The sequence below is a fragment of the Vicia villosa genome, linkage group LG7 (assembly GCF_029867415.1).
Source record: "Vicia villosa cultivar HV-30 ecotype Madison, WI linkage group LG7, Vvil1.0, whole genome shotgun sequence".
NCBI lineage: Eukaryota > Viridiplantae > Streptophyta > Magnoliopsida > Fabales > Fabaceae > Vicia > Vicia villosa.
In genome coordinates, this window is record NC_081186.1 from 117,875,014 (window position 1) to 117,892,258 (window position 17,245).

The following is a 17,245-nucleotide window of genomic DNA, read 5'->3' on the forward strand; positions in this document are numbered from 1 at the left end:
AAAATTATCTTTCATTAATGACATGTGGAAAATAAATTTATATAGTTAAAAAGAAATATAATAATAAATATTTAAGGATATAATAGAAAAAATAACAATTACTCATTAAAATTGTAAAACGACTAATATTTAAATTATTTTTTTCAAAACGACTTATAATACTTTACTATTTAAGAAAATAAAAAGATAAAAAATAAAACCTTTTGACGTGTGAAGGTGAGTATATCATGAGTGAATATGTATGATTGCAATAAAATATTCTTTTCATCTTACGTTATTGTTATTTTACAAAATTTATCTTATATGTAACTTGTATTTTTATTTTGATTATACTCTTGTTTTAAAATAAAAAAGAGTATTTACTTTTGTTTAAGAATATAAAAGAGTAAAATGATCGGTTATTAATTTATTAATAAAAAATATTAACAATTAAAAATTAATCGGTTATTTATAGTTTTTATTTTCTAATATCAATGTGTGCAATGACTTGGTAACAAACTTCTTCAAAACATACTCTCATTAGTTTTCTATCAAGTTGATGTAGACAAGGAATCCCCCTTTTTTTTATATCAAGCCAAGGAACACTCATTTTTTTAATACTCATTTCACCATTTATTATTGTATTCAAACACGGTGATATATAATCTGTATTATGCACAATACATTTCACCTTTCACTCATAATAGCAAACACTTTAAAATTAAAAGATCGAAACCAAAAGTTCTTTACATGCCATTTAAACCGCTCATAATAAATACACATATATCAACATAAGACGAGTTCAATTAATATCAAAATGTGTGGCAAAAGAAACTTTACAAAACAAAGCGTTCATTACTTCACCTAGAAATCTATGTTCAAAACAACTTGTTAATCAACTGCTACGAACATAAGGCTCAAAAAGTTTAACACATGGATTTGGATCATACTGCATAATATCCGCAGCACGTTCAAACTCTTCCCTGAGAACTTTGATACTGCGTTTGTCAACCACTCGACCCAGATCATGAGATATTTCAAAAGGATCCTCTATACATATCAAATGCCGATCATTACCAACCCTTCTTGTCCAATCCTTATCTCGCTTGCTGCACCAGAAGAAAACATATTCAATCAAATGAAAAGTCTACATTGGATGTTAGTTTTAGTAATTTAGTGTTGGTGATGGTTTAGGGTCTCAGGTCTACTAATGAGATGGTTTAAAAGAGCTTATAAAATTAGCTTATAATATGTTTCTTTCCATAAGCTATATATAATAGCTTATGAAAATAGTTAGGCTTTATTTTATCTTTTGCTTTAGGAATATTTATACATAAGCACATAATACTCTCCCTTTGGTTTCAAAAATAAGCAAAAATTCATTGTGACAGAAAATCATAGATGCTGAAGTATCTTACCTGATTGTGCTTCCTGTGCGAACAGATATAACGGAATTGGCATAATCATGACAATATGCCCAATAAAAGAAAAATCCCCACACAAGATGAGCAATGGATTCCTTGTTATGTCGTCCAAAATGACCTAGTTTTTCAACTTGGTCAAAGAATGCACAATCCACATTGTCAACGGTAACTGAGTATGTCGCATCCATCCCCTATACAGAATAATATTTAACCAACAAATTCATGTTGGTATCTCATGAAGTTAGGTATATTATGTACAACACACCCTACACAATTTATGTCTATAGATAAATCCAACTCAGAAGAAAAGAAAATGAAAACTACAATACAAACCTGTAAACATGGAAGGATAGCAGGTCGTCGCTGTTGTAAAAAATGAATGCACATTAACACATACCTGAAATTAAAAATTACACAAGTTACTTTGACAGCATAACATTTTATACCAAAATCATCAGCATTAACTCAATCCATTCATAAAAAATATATATATAAATATACTTTTGACAAATAGGACCTGAAGAGAACTTACGCATAGCTAGATAAGGTCCCATGGTAAGTTTCATTGACTCCTCGTGACTTTGCCCAGTGTTTAATGATAAAAGCCAGCTGTCGTAGCCTTGTATCAATATTTGCATAATCCCGGAGAAGCTTAGTATTTACAACAGCAAGGAGGTTATTGATGCATATATCACAAGAGATTCCTGTAACTGGATCCATAAGCTTTACTATAGGAACCCTTGCTCGTGTCAATGCCTGTATACAATTTCAAATTTAATTGATTCAAAGAATATTTCAATAAGAAGCACACAGGTTCCACCAAGCAAAATCAAAAGTATTGGACCTTCATTTCAGATTCCCATTCCCAATGTAATCATCTTCCATTTCTTGTTTATTACTTCCATTTATTTTCAGGGTTTCAAATGACTCGTAATAATGTTCTACTATTCAAATTTACTTCATCTCCCAATATTTATTTTTCTGTTCTATATTATAAGAAAACTATCGTTGAAGGCCATCTTTTCATATTTCATTCCTTTTGACTTAATCTTTCTCCATTTCCTTTTTTCATATGAGTCATTTCTGATTTTTCAAGGCACTCTTGGTATTCAAACATTTAGACATAAGCAAAGGAACATATCACACCAGGTGTCTTTAGGTTAGGATTGCGCACAAACCTTGTTTAGGAACAATGGTTAATGACAAACGTTAGCAGGCAATAAACATTCCTCAAGCATAAATGGACAATAAACAATTAATAAACAATGCAATCAGCAGATGAAGGATACATGATCTTCAAGCACATTAATATAGATGATAATCCACTGTGTATGATAGATGATCACAACAATAATTGGGGCTTTTGGTTTTAATTATTCAATTTTCAAGGCGGAAAACAGGCAAATGTATAACCAACTACAGGAACAGAATTGGAAGAGGAAAAAAAAGATAGAGAGTCAAAATAGAGACGTAGAATAATAGTTTTTGTGCTACTCGGAAAGGTAACCCCTTCATATACAAATCACACATTAAAAACTATATTGAATACTGCAAAAACAAACACTGCATTATGTGCTACATCTTTGCCAAAATAAACTATGATAATATCATATTCCCTTCAAAAGACATCTTTACATTTTCTCTCTATTTATATACTACATCTTTGCCTCCTATTCTTCCAAATCTTATTTTCTACTTTTTTCTATATCATGATTTTCAGCAACTAAATTTTTTCTTCTAGGCAAGCTATCAACTTTTCATTACTTCAAATAGCAAAGTAGTATATTTTAAAATTGGAAAATTATATTCCAGAAATGGGAACATGGTTAAAGGAAGATTGCAAACAAAGTATAATAATTAATATTATTATTGCTTCACATAGGAAGTATTCGGTGAACAATGGATCAATGAATAACAAACAAAGGTGACTAAAATCTAGATATCACTTGGGATCAAATAGGGAATTCAAGATCGTAAGTCATTCTTGAAGATCCTACAAAAGTTTTCAAAAAAAACAGTATATAGGTGCATGTAAGTTCATAAACATGCATATAAAATAACATACATAGAAAAATAGAAGAAAAAAGAGATCCAAATCACAGTATCACAGAACAAACCCTGCGCATAGAACTTAAACGTGCCCCAGCAGCAGGACTAGTACCATTAACAAAACAGCTGAGCTTGGGTGCATCACAACTAACACCAGTTTGGCCTTAGCCTTTCGGAAACATCTTCGGTGCAGCAAACAGAAACAGGGGACAACCATTAAAAAAAACAACACCAAAGAAAATGAAACAGCAAATAATACAGAAGCAGGGGAAGCAGGGGAACCAGGCACCAGCAAATTGATTTGTAGTAGAGAACTCAATCTAGAGAATAAACTCAGATCAGAGGAACAGAGAAAAAATTTGAACTAGCAAAACCGGAGTAGAGGAACCCTAAAATCAACTTGAAGCACTTGAACCAATAAACTAACACCAGAGGGGATGGGAGACGCCAGCCCACATAAACGGTTGAGCTGATTGAGGGAAGGAGAAATGCCCAAAACGAGTTTGGACACGTTGCAAAGTTGATTTAGGGTTTGGAAGAAACCGGGTCGCAAATATGGTTTTTGGGTGAAGCTAAACTCATATATTTGTTAACATAGAGGGATCATAATATCCCCCATCCATAGACATAGTCACATAATTCGTGATTCACTTTGCTACGTGGTAAATTCGGGTATGCAGTTCACAACTCTTGGAACATTAGGCACGTGAGGAGTATACAGAGTCGGTGCGCTATTTAGGTTCGTGGTATGTCGGTACGCTATTATTAAAAAAAATTTGTTTAATTAGAAATTAAAAAATATTAATACCATCAATAAAACTTCATAGTCGCACGTCGACTATATAATAAAGCTACTCCTTTCAATCTCCTTTGTACAGCAAATTGGTTGAGAGAAAAACTTCATAGTCCCACATCGACTATTTCATTAACATTGCTTTAAAAATCAGTTATAAATAGCAAATCTTTAATTTGGATTGGTATCGTCAATAGTGTTCACTTTTATCGATGTGATAGTGACCTCTTTATAATTAAAAAAAATAGTTAAAAGATTTTTTTTATTTCTTGTTTATTGGACAATTATTGTCTCATTTAACACGAATTTGTGCGAACCAATTTGCAAAAGTACCGCGAACCGGTACGCACGAACCAATTCGCGGTTTGTTGTGGGTATCTTCGAGTTATGTAACTATCCCATCAATTCTCCTAGCTTAATCAACAATTCCACACAATCACACCAAATTGAGTTTAAGCACATGACCGGGATTGCTAGTGAAAACAACAATCATAAAAGTACAATTACGTACAAGTAGTTTTAACTACCATGCTAACAAAAAACCGTTAACAAGGCTACTCTAACAAATGCCTACCAAATAGAGATTATTTTCCCGGCATCATATAAGACATAAGTCACCGTGAATGGCAGGTTATATATGCAGCTCATGCTTTAAAGAAGTACGTGTTTAACATTTATTTATATATGAAAATAAATGTAATTAAAAAATATATCAGAGCAAATTAAGAGGGCGTATCAATAACGTCACCTGAACATTCTGCAGGTTATCTGATTGCAAAATACCAGCCAATTTCATTATGACCTTAGATTTGTCTATATCAACTTCCTGAATAGCAAGGCAAACATCAATGTCGCTTTTGGAAACACCGAATGAATTAGCACATGATCCATAGAGATAAAGCCGAGCCGTAGGCCACTCCTTGCAAACTAACTTCTCTAGTAACCCTAACAATTGCTTCTGCTTCAGTTTTTCTTCTTCTGGAGGTATTAGAGATCCATATATTGCAAGGAAAGGAACACTAAGACTATCAATGTCCCTACGGCACATCATTTGTCTCTTAAACGTTCTTGCCCTCTGACTTAGCAACTGCTTTCCTCTTGAGTCTGAAGCTCTAGCATCCTGATAATAAATGCTGTAAGTAACCCTCATTCATAGAGATTCCATTTCATTCAATGTAAACAAAGATAGATAAATAAATACCATATGAACCTCATAATTTGATAATTGACATCTAGTTATAAACAATAATCAGAAGAAATTTAAAACAATAATCATAACCATAGTATCGACATTCACGAAATCAATAAATAACATCTACTCCAAATACTTTAAATGAAATCAAAATTCAATATAAAAACTAGTTCTCGAGAATGATCGACTCATCGACAGAAATCAACAAATATTTAAGTCTTAACCTTCTCCTTAGGACCATGGCTCTTCTTCGAGTTACCACTCTGGTCATCAAGCTCATCCTCAAGCAACAACGAATCCGCTAATTGTTCTCCAACAGCACCAATATCCTCATAATCAGAATGAAGATTACTCCCAGAGGGAGGACCAGGGTGATCAATCTGATCAGGAAGCCTCAATTCACGACCCACATTGCCTTTATTAATTCTCTTTTCATGAAACCCTATTCTCAAACCTTCCAGCTTCCTAGCCAAATCGAAATCCTCATTCCTATCACCCGTTTCACCAAACCCTAATCCCTTTGTATTGTTCCCAAACCCAGGTGGAGCCCTAGTTTGTTCAGTAGATTGCGCATTTGACCTAAAATCACCAATAACCCCTCTTTCATGATTACCATTCCTATCAAAACCGTTAAAGCTTCCATTAGAGGAAACTTCAGGTGTAGTAGTATAAGAAACCGTGGGTAAAGATCCAAACTGTAACTTCACTTCCTGTTGATGTTGCTGTTGATGTTGCTGAACGAAAGAATGACTCTCAATCGGAAACCCTAATCTTCTTAGATTCTCAGCGAGTGAAACACCACCGTTGGTGAAGTGAAGTGGAGTGCTGTTGTTGTTGGGATAACTGGTTTCCGGTACCGGAGGAAGTGAAAACGGGTTATGGAGCAACCCGAATGCGTTTTGCGGGTAAGGAGGAGAAGGTGTGTGGGACCATGGTGAAAGATTCTGATTCTGATGATGATAGGGATGATGATGATGATGGTTGAGATGATCGTGACCATTGATTTGATACGGAGATGTGGAGAACGGGATTGTGGGGCCCATCATGGCGACGGCGGGATCCATGGTGGGAGATTGTTGAGGCATGATGATAGGAGATTGGGATGGGTGAGTCTGAGTCTGAGTCGGAGGGCGGGGTTTTTGAAGAAGAGAGAGAAGGAAATCGCCGCCGTTAGGTTGCGGTGGCGGGAAGTTACCACCACCGCCGTTCATGGCGGCGGGGATGAGTGTTGGGGTTTGTGTGAGAGAGTGGAAAAAAAATTAAAATCTTGGATTTGAAATTTGTGAGAAAGACTTGGCACAGAAGAAAGTGAAAATTAAAATTTATAAAGAAATTTTCAACGAGTATATTTCTTTTTTTTTTATTTGTTAATCTTAAATTTTGGTATCATCCTTATCTGATTTAAATTTTAATTTAACGGTTATCGAAAAAATCAAACATTTATTACTATTGTTAAAAACTAAAAACGGATTAAATTTTTTATTAATTTAAAAAGAATTATTGAAATATTTGATTTGCGTCATGGATTAGTTTTATGCTTGAAGAATATTCCAAAATCTGAGGTCACTGAATTTCCCTTTTTATCAAGTACTAGAACAGTACAATTGTGGGGGAACAATTTGCTTCATCCTATTGGAATTAGAAATTGTTGATGATTTCATTGGCTGTTTAGAATTACGGTTAACTTTCTTTAACCGGTGACGTTAAAATTTGTAAAACACAAGTAATTTTATTAAAGGGTGTTAGTGGTTTTTTCTTTTTTATAAAAACCGATTTAGTTTGGTTCGGAGGTTAGCCCTAGCATCAAGTAATTTCAATTCTCTTTCGATCGTAGTTGCGAAAAATTGAACTATGGTTCTTTCTATCAAGTTTAGCGTCAATCATCACTGAATTAACTAATGATTGGCAGTATATTAAAAGTTAATGTGTTAAAATGAGTATGATCGATTATAGTGAAATAAATGAAATAAAAATCAATTAATTAATTAAATTGATAAATAATATTAAAAAATAAGTATTATTGTATAATTAACACATCATATTAATAAAAAATAAATTAAGTATATAAGTATATACATGTGATTCGATTTAGTTTGGATTGCTAAAATTTGATCGAGGTCAAGATGTATCGAAAATGATAAGAATAAGTTCAAGATTACAATCCAAAATTCTGGAAGAAAAATAACAAATAGAGAACTATATAACAATTAATAAAGAAGATAAAGGATCTAATCTCCAGAACAGGTAATCATAATCGAAATTAACATATTTTGATTTTAATTATTGAAAGGAATGAAGTTTAACTCTTTTAAATAATGCCTACGACTGTTTGGTTTTATTATAGAAAATATGCATATTTTGCTCTTTTTAAATATCCAAATCACAGCGAAACAAATAATGATAAAAGTCAACCGACTATTTTTCGATAACCTGCTAAACTGCAAATAATGGTCTAAAATCTTTCCTTGAGATGTGTCATACCCCAAATTTGTCCACCCTATTTCTAACCGTCAAAATTATCTTTAACTTGAATTTTAAATTTTTCCAATTTATACTAACATTCTAATAATGAGTTATTTTGCTTATTTTAAAAAAAAAAAAAATTGTTTACTTGTATTTTCTTTTATGAATGTCTCCCACCCATTATTTTAATATTTTTTGTCATAATTAAGTATTTAGATTAGATTTTTATTTATTTTTATCATTAATCTAAATTTCTATTTTTCACTATTATTATTATTATTATTATTATTATTTATTTTTCTATTGAGTATATTCCTTATTATTACTACATGTTTATCATTATTATTATCTAAAGAAAAATAAAAAAAAAATTAGAATAGGCCAAAAGGATTTGTTTCCCACGTATCTCATTTAGAAGTCCATAGCTTGCATTTTCAATTAAGTTAGAGATCCAAATCTCCACCAAATATCAAGTCATTTTGTCTCACAATTAATTCATAGCATTTGACCCTCTATTCTATTCAATTCAATTAATCCACCTTTAATTACAAAATCAAAATCTTTTTGAGAGATAGTAGCTTAGAGGATTCCATCAATTATTATTCCCTAAAGCTATAATCAGAAACACATCCAAACGAGAAAGAAAAGATTTTGCAGCAAACATGGTTTATACAAGATCCGTAAACTCTTCCAAATTTATACCACTCAATTAATCCATCCAAAAAAACAGTCCAAATTCAGTCTTCCTAAAACCTGTTCCAAATCCTCCCAAATTTGCATAAAATTATTCTTCAATTTAATTTCAACCCTAAAAAAAAACACCAACTATAAAACCTAGGAGATTAGCAGTAAAGAGGGGTTTTTTTTTTTCGGGAAACAAAACGATACAACAGCAATTCCAAAAACCTGCATCTGGTTCTTTACAAACGAAACTTGTTAACCAAAGCCATAAGAACCATCGTCCGCCCTTCGGTCATCCGGTTTAACATCACGAGATCAACGCGGTTGCCATACATCACAATTTTCAGCCGCACAACCGTGAACCCACCGTTCACCGCCGCAAAAAGCTCAGCCGTGTGAAATTCCTCCACCGGCTGCCTCCAGTTCCGCCGTACGCAGATCCGCGGACACCGCTGCACCGAGCGCACTCCCATCGTGAGTTGTTTTTTCTTCCTTTTTATGTTTCTCTAATTTATAGTTGTGTGGTGCTCTACATATATGTTTTTATATTATTTTTTATGGTTGAGAATAGAAGAAAATAATATTGGAGGTCTTTTCCCTTTTGTTATTACTCTCTCTCTCATGTAAAGCATGTGTGGTGTTATGTTTATTTTAATCTTCAATTATATATATTCAGCCATGTGTCATTATTAGAGTGGATGATTGAAATTAAAAAAAAACTGTAGACATAGAGAATGCAAAAGATGGGACGCTGCCCATCAGGTAGTATAGGTGTTTTCTTTTGGTTTTTTTTCTATTAGTTTTTTTGATTTCATGAATCAAATTAGAGTTAAAATTTTAAGATTTAGTATGGGCTTATATTCTAATTAGAGCCCATGTTGGTTTAGTACTCCCATTCACATCCATTTAAGTTGGTTTGTTTAGAAATTATTTTTATTTCATTTAAGCTTTAGGAGAAAGTATAAAAAATACAAGAGATACTATTTAATTTTCTTTCTAGGATTGATGAATTAGTATAAATCATTTGATCATTAGCAATTAATAAAAATAAATTAATAATAAAATCAACATTAGAATTTTTATTCGCTTCGATTAAATTAATTGATCGCGGTGGGTAATAATCGAATTGTTTAAACTAATTAAATTCAAATACATATTATTTGGCTAAAGGGTTTCAACTATTTTTATTGGTTGCGATGATTAGCCTATATCTTCCCTTCAATTCATTATTCTTATTAATCGAATCAATCGATTACGAGGGGTAACGATGCAAATTAATTCATAAAAGTTATTAAAAAATACTATCATTCATTATTAGTGATAATTGAATCAATCAATTAAAATTGGTAATGATACAACTACTAATCTGTTAACTATAGTAATTGAATCAATCGATTATTGCGGTTAATAGTACAAACTAAAACCAGGGTTGTACGCCCAAAATCTAAAACACTAAACCACAATACTACAGATTTTCATCCCTTCAAACACTGCGATGTTCACAACTACGATAAGGTAATTCAAAATACCTTCGAACTTCGCATTTCAAAACAACTTCAAAACAACTTCAAACACCTCCATAATCAAATTCTAAGGCGTACAACCCTGTGCCCGAACTACGTTGACTCTGATTCTCCATAAGGAGATACGTAGGCACTTGGCAACAAGGCGAGTCCCCTTCCCTAAAATCTCAATTTTCCCCCTGTTCGATTCTTTAGCTATAAAACCTTAACAGTTAGCCATAAACCTTTATCTTTAAATGTTAGCCTTTTAGGAAAGGGTTGGGGGTGCCTAACACCTTCCCTCGACCTGAATATAGTATCTTACCCCGATCTCTCAACTACGTAAGGTTTCCTATTCGCCTTGGTAGAATAGGTGGCGACTCTCTAAGTTATAATTTTTAGGCAGGTTGCTACAGCTGGCGACTCTGCTGGGGACAACACTTTTAGTTAATTATTATGCTCCTAAAGCTTGAGTGGGTTTAGGTTTATGGCTCGTGGTTTATGGTTTAGGGTTTGTGGCGCACTTTAGGGTTGGCAAATTGCCACATTTAGGGTTTGGGGGGAGGTTTATCTTTTAATGAACATTAAATTATTTATTTGTTTATTTGTTTTATGTTTTCATCTGCCTGAAAATATTTGCCTTTATTATTATATATTTGCTCTATTTTTATGTCGGTTAAACCTTAAGTGTGGGAGTTAACTTTGAGACCAAAAGGGGACATGAATCGCCTTACGAGTCTCACTGATAACTCCACTCGGAGTGGGTTAGGTATTTGGAAAGGTCCGAAACGAAGCTTGACTTTGTGGAGGGCTGGACTGGATACTTAGCTGATCTCTCCGAGAACCTACCCCAAAAATTCGAACCTCATGGATAAAATGAGTTGTTCTAAAATCCGAAGAGACAAAAAGTCTCGGAGGCTACGAACGACCCCATGAGACCTTCTAGAACCCCCTATATAAAAAGGTTGGCTCCCTAGAGCCGCAACGTCGAACCTATGAACCTAGGACTTTTGTGCTTATGTGCTTATTATATGTTTGCAATTTATATGCTTCGAGTATCTATGCGTTTCAATTTTGCAGGGACCCCATTTCTAAGAACATGTCCTTCCCACGAAGGACACCTCCACTCATGCATGTTGATTGGCCTCTCGATGGCCATGAGACTTAGTGACTGTCATGAACAGTCACCCCATGCTTACATCTACGTATTCCCTAGCCTATAGGGATCCTATTTCCAAGACCACGTCATTCCCACAAAGGACATCTACATTTATGCACGCCGATTGGCCTCTCGATGGCCATGAGATCTAGTGACTGTCTTGAACGATCATCATGTGCCCGCTCCTACGCACTCCCTAGCCTGTAGGGATTTCCTATATTGTGTCATGGTCCCTAGCCTGTAGGGATTGCCATCTATCTATCATTATCCCGGTCCTTAAGGGGTTTCCTTGGGTTTATCCCTTAAAATGTATGGGGCATCCTTATTGTAACCCTCACTCTATGCCACATTGCATTGCATGAAAAAAAATATAAAATAAAATATATTCGTATACCATTGCATCATAGGAGTTTATCATTCATACATGACATGCATTTCTACAAGGAGCTCATTCGCATCTTTACTTGTATTTGGAATCAGACTGCAAAATTGATTTCTCGACAGTCGAGGTTGATCATGGAACAAATTCAGACAGACATGGCAGAGGTTAGGGCTCAGATAGGGACTACTATGGGTCAATTGTTGGAAGCTATCCAAACCGTTACCCGTGGACAAGGAGATTTAAGACAGCCTGTTCAGAGGCCGGATGTTACTGTTGATCCAAGTGGCGTTCATCAAAACGTCGTCAATCCTACCCAAGAGGTCCCTTTGAATCAGAATGTTAGGAACACTATGCGAGTTCCCGTCAACGAGGCTTCGCACCGTGAGAATCTTTCAGTTTCGTCATATGATACTTTTAAGTTTCCAATGGATGAAGATGAGGGTAAACTTCGTCTTTTGGATAAGAGATTGAAAGCTGTTGAGGACCGTGATTGCCTTGGTTTGGATGCTGCTAGTTTATGCCTGGTGCCTGATGTCAAGATTCCTCCTAAGTTCAAAGTCCCCAACTTTGAGAAGTACAAGGGTACCACTTGCCCAATAACACACATCAAGGCATTTTGTAACAAGATGGCTCCTTATGCAGAAAATGATAAACTTCTAATGCACTTATTTCAGGATAGTCTTAGTGGGGCATCTCTTGAATGGTATACCCAGCTTGAAAGGACCAACATCCAAACTTGGAAAGATCTAGCCAAAGCCTTTTTCAAGCATTACAAACATAACAGTGATATGGTTCCTACCAGAATCCAACTTCAGGGTTTGACTCAGAAGGTTGACGAATCCTTTAGAGAGTATGCACAAAGATGGAGGGAGCTAGCTGCCAGAGTTCAACCTCCCCTTTTGGAACGAGAACTTATAGACATGTTCATGGACACTTTACAAGATCCTTATCTGAATCGGATGGTTGGGTGTGCCGCTTCTGAATTTTCAACTTTGGTCGTCATAGGAGAAAGAATTGAGCATGGTCTTATGACTGGTAAGATTCAGAATGCTGCTACTAATTTTGAATTCCCAGAACAGGATGGTGAAGAAACAAGTACAATTTCCGAAGTTGAAGAGAAAGATCATGCTTATTCTCCAGTTCAGATCCCTTGCTATCAGATGACAAAAATTATTCCTGAACAAGATGCTCCACAAATCTGCGCTGCAACTATTAGCCAGCCACCAGTTCAATTTGTGCAACAAGAGCCTGTTCTATATAATCAATCAGTTAAGTATGCTCTGCAACAACAACAAAGATATAAACAAAACCGTCGACCATAAGGTGGGCAGAATCAGCAAAGGCCCCGAAATAATCTAGAAAGAAGGAATGCTCCCCTAGATCCAATCCCTATGACCTACAGTCAACTCCTGCCACATCTGGTACAAAGCTCATTAGTGGTTCCCAAGTTTCTTAAGCCACCAAAATCATTCCCTCCTGAGTATGACCCCAATGTGCAATGTGAATATCATGCTGGATCAGTAGGGCACTCGACTGAGGATTGCAACGCTTTTAAAGCCAAAGTTCAACAGTTGATTGATATGAGGTACTTAACCTCTCAAGAAGGAAAATTGTTGATAAATGGTCACCCCTTACTTTGACGAATACAAAAATGGCAAGCAACATCTCTTAAAAGTCAAGGAAGCTCGTCCTTAAGATCATTAGGCTTTGTTAGTTTCCATTTGAAATTTTGTTATTGCTAAGTTTTGTTTGTTTCTTAAAGTTGTACTCTTTGACTAATAATAATAATAAAACGAGCATGCATGTTTTTGAAGCCAATTCATTTGTATTCACTCTTTCTAAAAATGGAACAAAAAGGTCAATCCATTTGATCCTTTTTCTATTTCTCACATTTAACAAACTTTGAGGGAGAATGATGTAATTAAAATTAATTGAATTTTGCTAACGTATGCTTTCAATGCAAAACCGAGTTGATGATGTACAGGCATTGTTTCAACTCCTAAACAGTGGAGATATAAGGATGTTAATCCCTCGTCACCCCCTCGAGCCAGGAGTTGGAGTTTGTTTCTACTTTTCAAATAAACCTTGATTTCAACCAGGGGCAGGGTAGATTTTGGTTAATTCAATGGTGTATTTTGGTTGTCAAGAGAATCAGTCAATCCAAGCAAGGATTCAAGCAAAGGATCAAGCAAAGCAAAGGTTCAAGCATATCTTTCTTCCTCGCGTTCATCCAAGGATGAGGGAGCAATGGAGATAACATTCACAACAATCTTCTTCCTCAACACATCATTCAAGATTGAGGAAGTATCAAAGTCGAAGCTTACAAATCAAAGTCGACATGGCAGTCACAACAGTCCATATCCAAGGATCAAAAGAAGCATAAAAAAAAGGGAGAAAAGCGCCCGCTAAGTCAAAATGGGAAATTCCATGAAAAGAAAATAAAATGACTTAGGCAAAAATCAGGGCATCCCGATGGACCAATTTCAAAAGAATTGGTTCATGCAAAAATAAGGGATACAAAGGCGAAATACAAAGGATAATCTTGTGACTGCTAAACCATCAAAGCTTCACATCAATGCTTGGATATTTACAACATTTTTCACCGGTGCTTGGATCTTTACCAAGGCTTCTGCTCAACATCAAAAGAACTGAAACGATTCTCTTGCAAACAAAGCACATTCATTGGATTAGGCGATTTTTAGGATTTGGAGAACATCAAGGAGAAAGGGGTGGGTTTATATAAGATTTGAGCCTTATATCATTTGTTTCTTAAACCACGAACCATGGCCACGTTACAACCCTTAAAAGTCCTAATTGAAGCTTGGTCAAATACGAAAGCATACTTGGCATAAATTGGTTAAACTGACTCCCATTGTTTCTTAATGAATATCCATATCGCTTCTTCGCATCTTCCATCTCTAATCATCCATGTCCTTGTAAAAACTTCGATTTCAAAACTTGCATGTGCATCACGTTTGAATTACTTTTCAAAGTGTACAACTTTACATTCAAATAAATACTTGGCATCAAGGAGATTTCGAAATTGGTTTAATAAAAAGTAATCATTTCTGATAAAAACTCCCAAATGGGTGAACCACATCTAGAGGGTTCTCCTAAATAGGGGCAGAATTTCAAGGATTACAGGGGCATATGATCAAAAGATCCTATTGACTAGGGGCGTTCTTCTAAGATTCAGTCAACTTGGGGCACATATCGAAGCAATAACAATCAGGGGCATGTCTTTCAAGAGTTCAAAATATTGGGGCAATTCATATCGAGCTGATATCACACCATGGTTAGCCCTTCATATTCCGGAGATTCAGGGTAGACCTTTCAACTATCAAACGTTGGGGCAATCACTACGAGGCTCGATCAAAAGGAGTTGACTCAAAATAGATCATCAGATTGAAATCATTTCAAGAGTCAATTAATCAGGGGCGTAATATTTTCAAAGTGTAATGAAATAGGGTCATTCATATTAAAAGCAAACTACTCTCAAGACAAAAAAAAATCTCAGCAAATTGGGGCAATACATTTCACGAAGGGGCAAGCTCTGTGAACAATTCCATTGGAGTCTCTCCTACATCTACGACCTTCAAGTCCAAAACAAGTATTGGGAAATCATGGCAGCATAACATCCTACCATCGGGTGGCAAGTGACCTTGTTGCATAAGCAATCTTGCCACGCCTTCACCACCCGACATTGGGACATCAATCGAAACATCCAAGTCATCATAAAGCATTGTCATGCATTAATCATGTCACTTCACTCCAGTATCAAACCACGCATACCATCTGGGGCATTCACATACTACATATCACAGAGGCCCAATTTTCATTAGCAATCCAAATCATTTCAAAGTCCAGTTCTTGTCCTGGAAAGTCATTTAAACGTCCAGTTCCCGTCCTAGGAAATCATTTCAAAGTGCAGTTCTTGACCTAAAAAGTCACATCAAAACCCAGTTCCTGCCTGGCAAACAATCAAAATCCAATTCTCGTTTGGTAGTCAGTTCCCGTCTGACTGGTACACTAATTCCAATTCTCGTTTGGTAGTCAGTTCCCGTCTGACTGTTACATTAAATCCAATTCTCGTTTGGTAGCCAGTTCCCGTCTGACTGTTACATTAAACCCAATTAAATCCAATTCTCATTTTGTAGTCAGTTCTCGTCTAACTGTTACGTCAAAATCCGATTCTCGTTCGGTAACCAGCTCCCGTCTGGTAATGTTCCAATTCCCGTTTGGAAGCTATCATTTAATCCCAAACTTCAGAGCAAATTTTGGGGTCTTCCGGTATTTAATAACTCTTCGATTCAAACATGCGAGAACTGCGTAGTCTCGCACCCTTCAATCGAAAAGTAATTAAATAGGGGCAGCTGTCATACCCCAAATTTGTCCACCCTATTTCTAACCGTCAAAATTATCTTTAACTTGAATTTTAAATTTTTCCAATTTATACTAACATTCTAATAATGAGTTATTTTGCTTATTTTAAAAAAAAAAAAATTTGTTTACTTGTATTTTCTTTTATGAATGTCTCCCACCCATTATTTTAATATTTTTTGTCATAATTAAGTATTTAGATTAGATTTTTATTTATTTTTATCATTAATCTAAATTTCTATTTTTCACTATTATTATTATTATTATTATTATTTATTTTTCTATTGAGTATATTCCTTATTATTACTACATGTTTATCATTATTATTATCTAAAGAAAAATAAAAAAAAATTAGAATAGGCCAAAAGGATTTGTTTCCCACGTATCTCATTTAGAAGTCCATAGCTTGCATTTTCAATTAAGTTAGAGATCCAAATCTCCACCAAATATCAAGTCATTTTGTCTCACAATTAATTCATAGCATTTGACCCTCTATTCTATTCAATTCAATTAATCCACCTTTAATTACAAAATCAAAATCTTTTTGAGAGATAGTAGCTTAGAGGATTCCATCAATTATTATTCCCTAAAGCTATAATCAGAAACACATCCAAACGAGAAAGAAAAGATTTTGCAGCAAACATGGTTTATACAAGATCCGTAAACTCTTCCAAATTTATACCACTCAATTAATCCATCCAAAAAAACAGTCCAAATTCAGTCTTCCTAAAACCTGTTCCAAATCCTCCCAAATTTGCATAAAATTATTCTTCAATTTAATTTCAACCCTAAAAAAAAACACCAACTATAAAACCTAGGAGATTAGCAGTAAAGAGGGGTTTTTTTTTTTCGGGAAACAAAACGATACAACAGCAATTCCAAAAACCTGCATCTGGTTCTTTACAAACGAAACTTGTTAACCAAAGCCATAAGAACCATCGTCCGCCCTTCGGTCATCCGGTTTAACATCACGAGATCAACGCGGTTGCCATACATCACAATTTTCAGCCGCACAACCGTGAACCCACCGTTCACCGCCGCAAAAAGCTCAGCCGTGTGAAATTCCTCCACCGGCTGCCTCCAGTTCCGCCGTACGCAGATCCGCGGACACCGCTGCACCGAGCGCACTCCCATCGTGAGTTGTTTTTTCTTCCTTTTTATGTTTCTCTAATTTATAGTTGTGTGGTGCTCTACATATATGTTTTTATATTATTTTTTATGGTTGAGAATAGAAGAAAATA

The 17,245-nt window shown here is 35.1% G+C and overlaps 1 protein-coding gene across 1 annotated transcript; it reads right to left on the minus strand.

The window, feature by feature from the left end:
- Nucleotides 1-700: 700 nt before the first annotated feature.
- LOC131616697 (UTP:RNA uridylyltransferase 1) lies at nucleotides 701-6,753 on the minus strand. The gene is made up of 6 exons (XM_058888111.1): nucleotides 5,662-6,753; nucleotides 4,994-5,365; nucleotides 1,936-2,159; nucleotides 1,737-1,800; nucleotides 1,398-1,594; nucleotides 701-1,088 (listed from the first exon to the last, which is right to left on the minus strand). The coding sequence occupies exons 1-6, from the start codon at nucleotides 6,646-6,648 to the stop codon at nucleotides 875-877; spliced, it is 2,058 nt and encodes a 685-aa protein (XP_058744094.1). The 5' UTR covers nucleotides 6,649-6,753; the 3' UTR covers nucleotides 701-874.
- Between the last annotated feature and the right edge of the window lie 10,492 nt (nucleotides 6,754-17,245).

Coding starts and splice junctions, on each gene's coding strand:
- LOC131616697 (XM_058888111.1), bottom strand. CDS start 6,648: ATGAACGGCGGTGGTGGTAACTTCCCGCCACCGCAACCTAACGGCGGC. Junction 5,366..5,661: donor GCCATGGTCCTAAGGAGAAG/GTTAAGACTTAA, acceptor ATTTATTATCAG/GATGCTAGAGCTTCAGACTC. Junction 1,595..1,736: donor CTATCCTTCCATGTTTACAG/GTTTGTATTGTA, acceptor TATTCTGTATAG/GGGATGGATGCGACATACTC.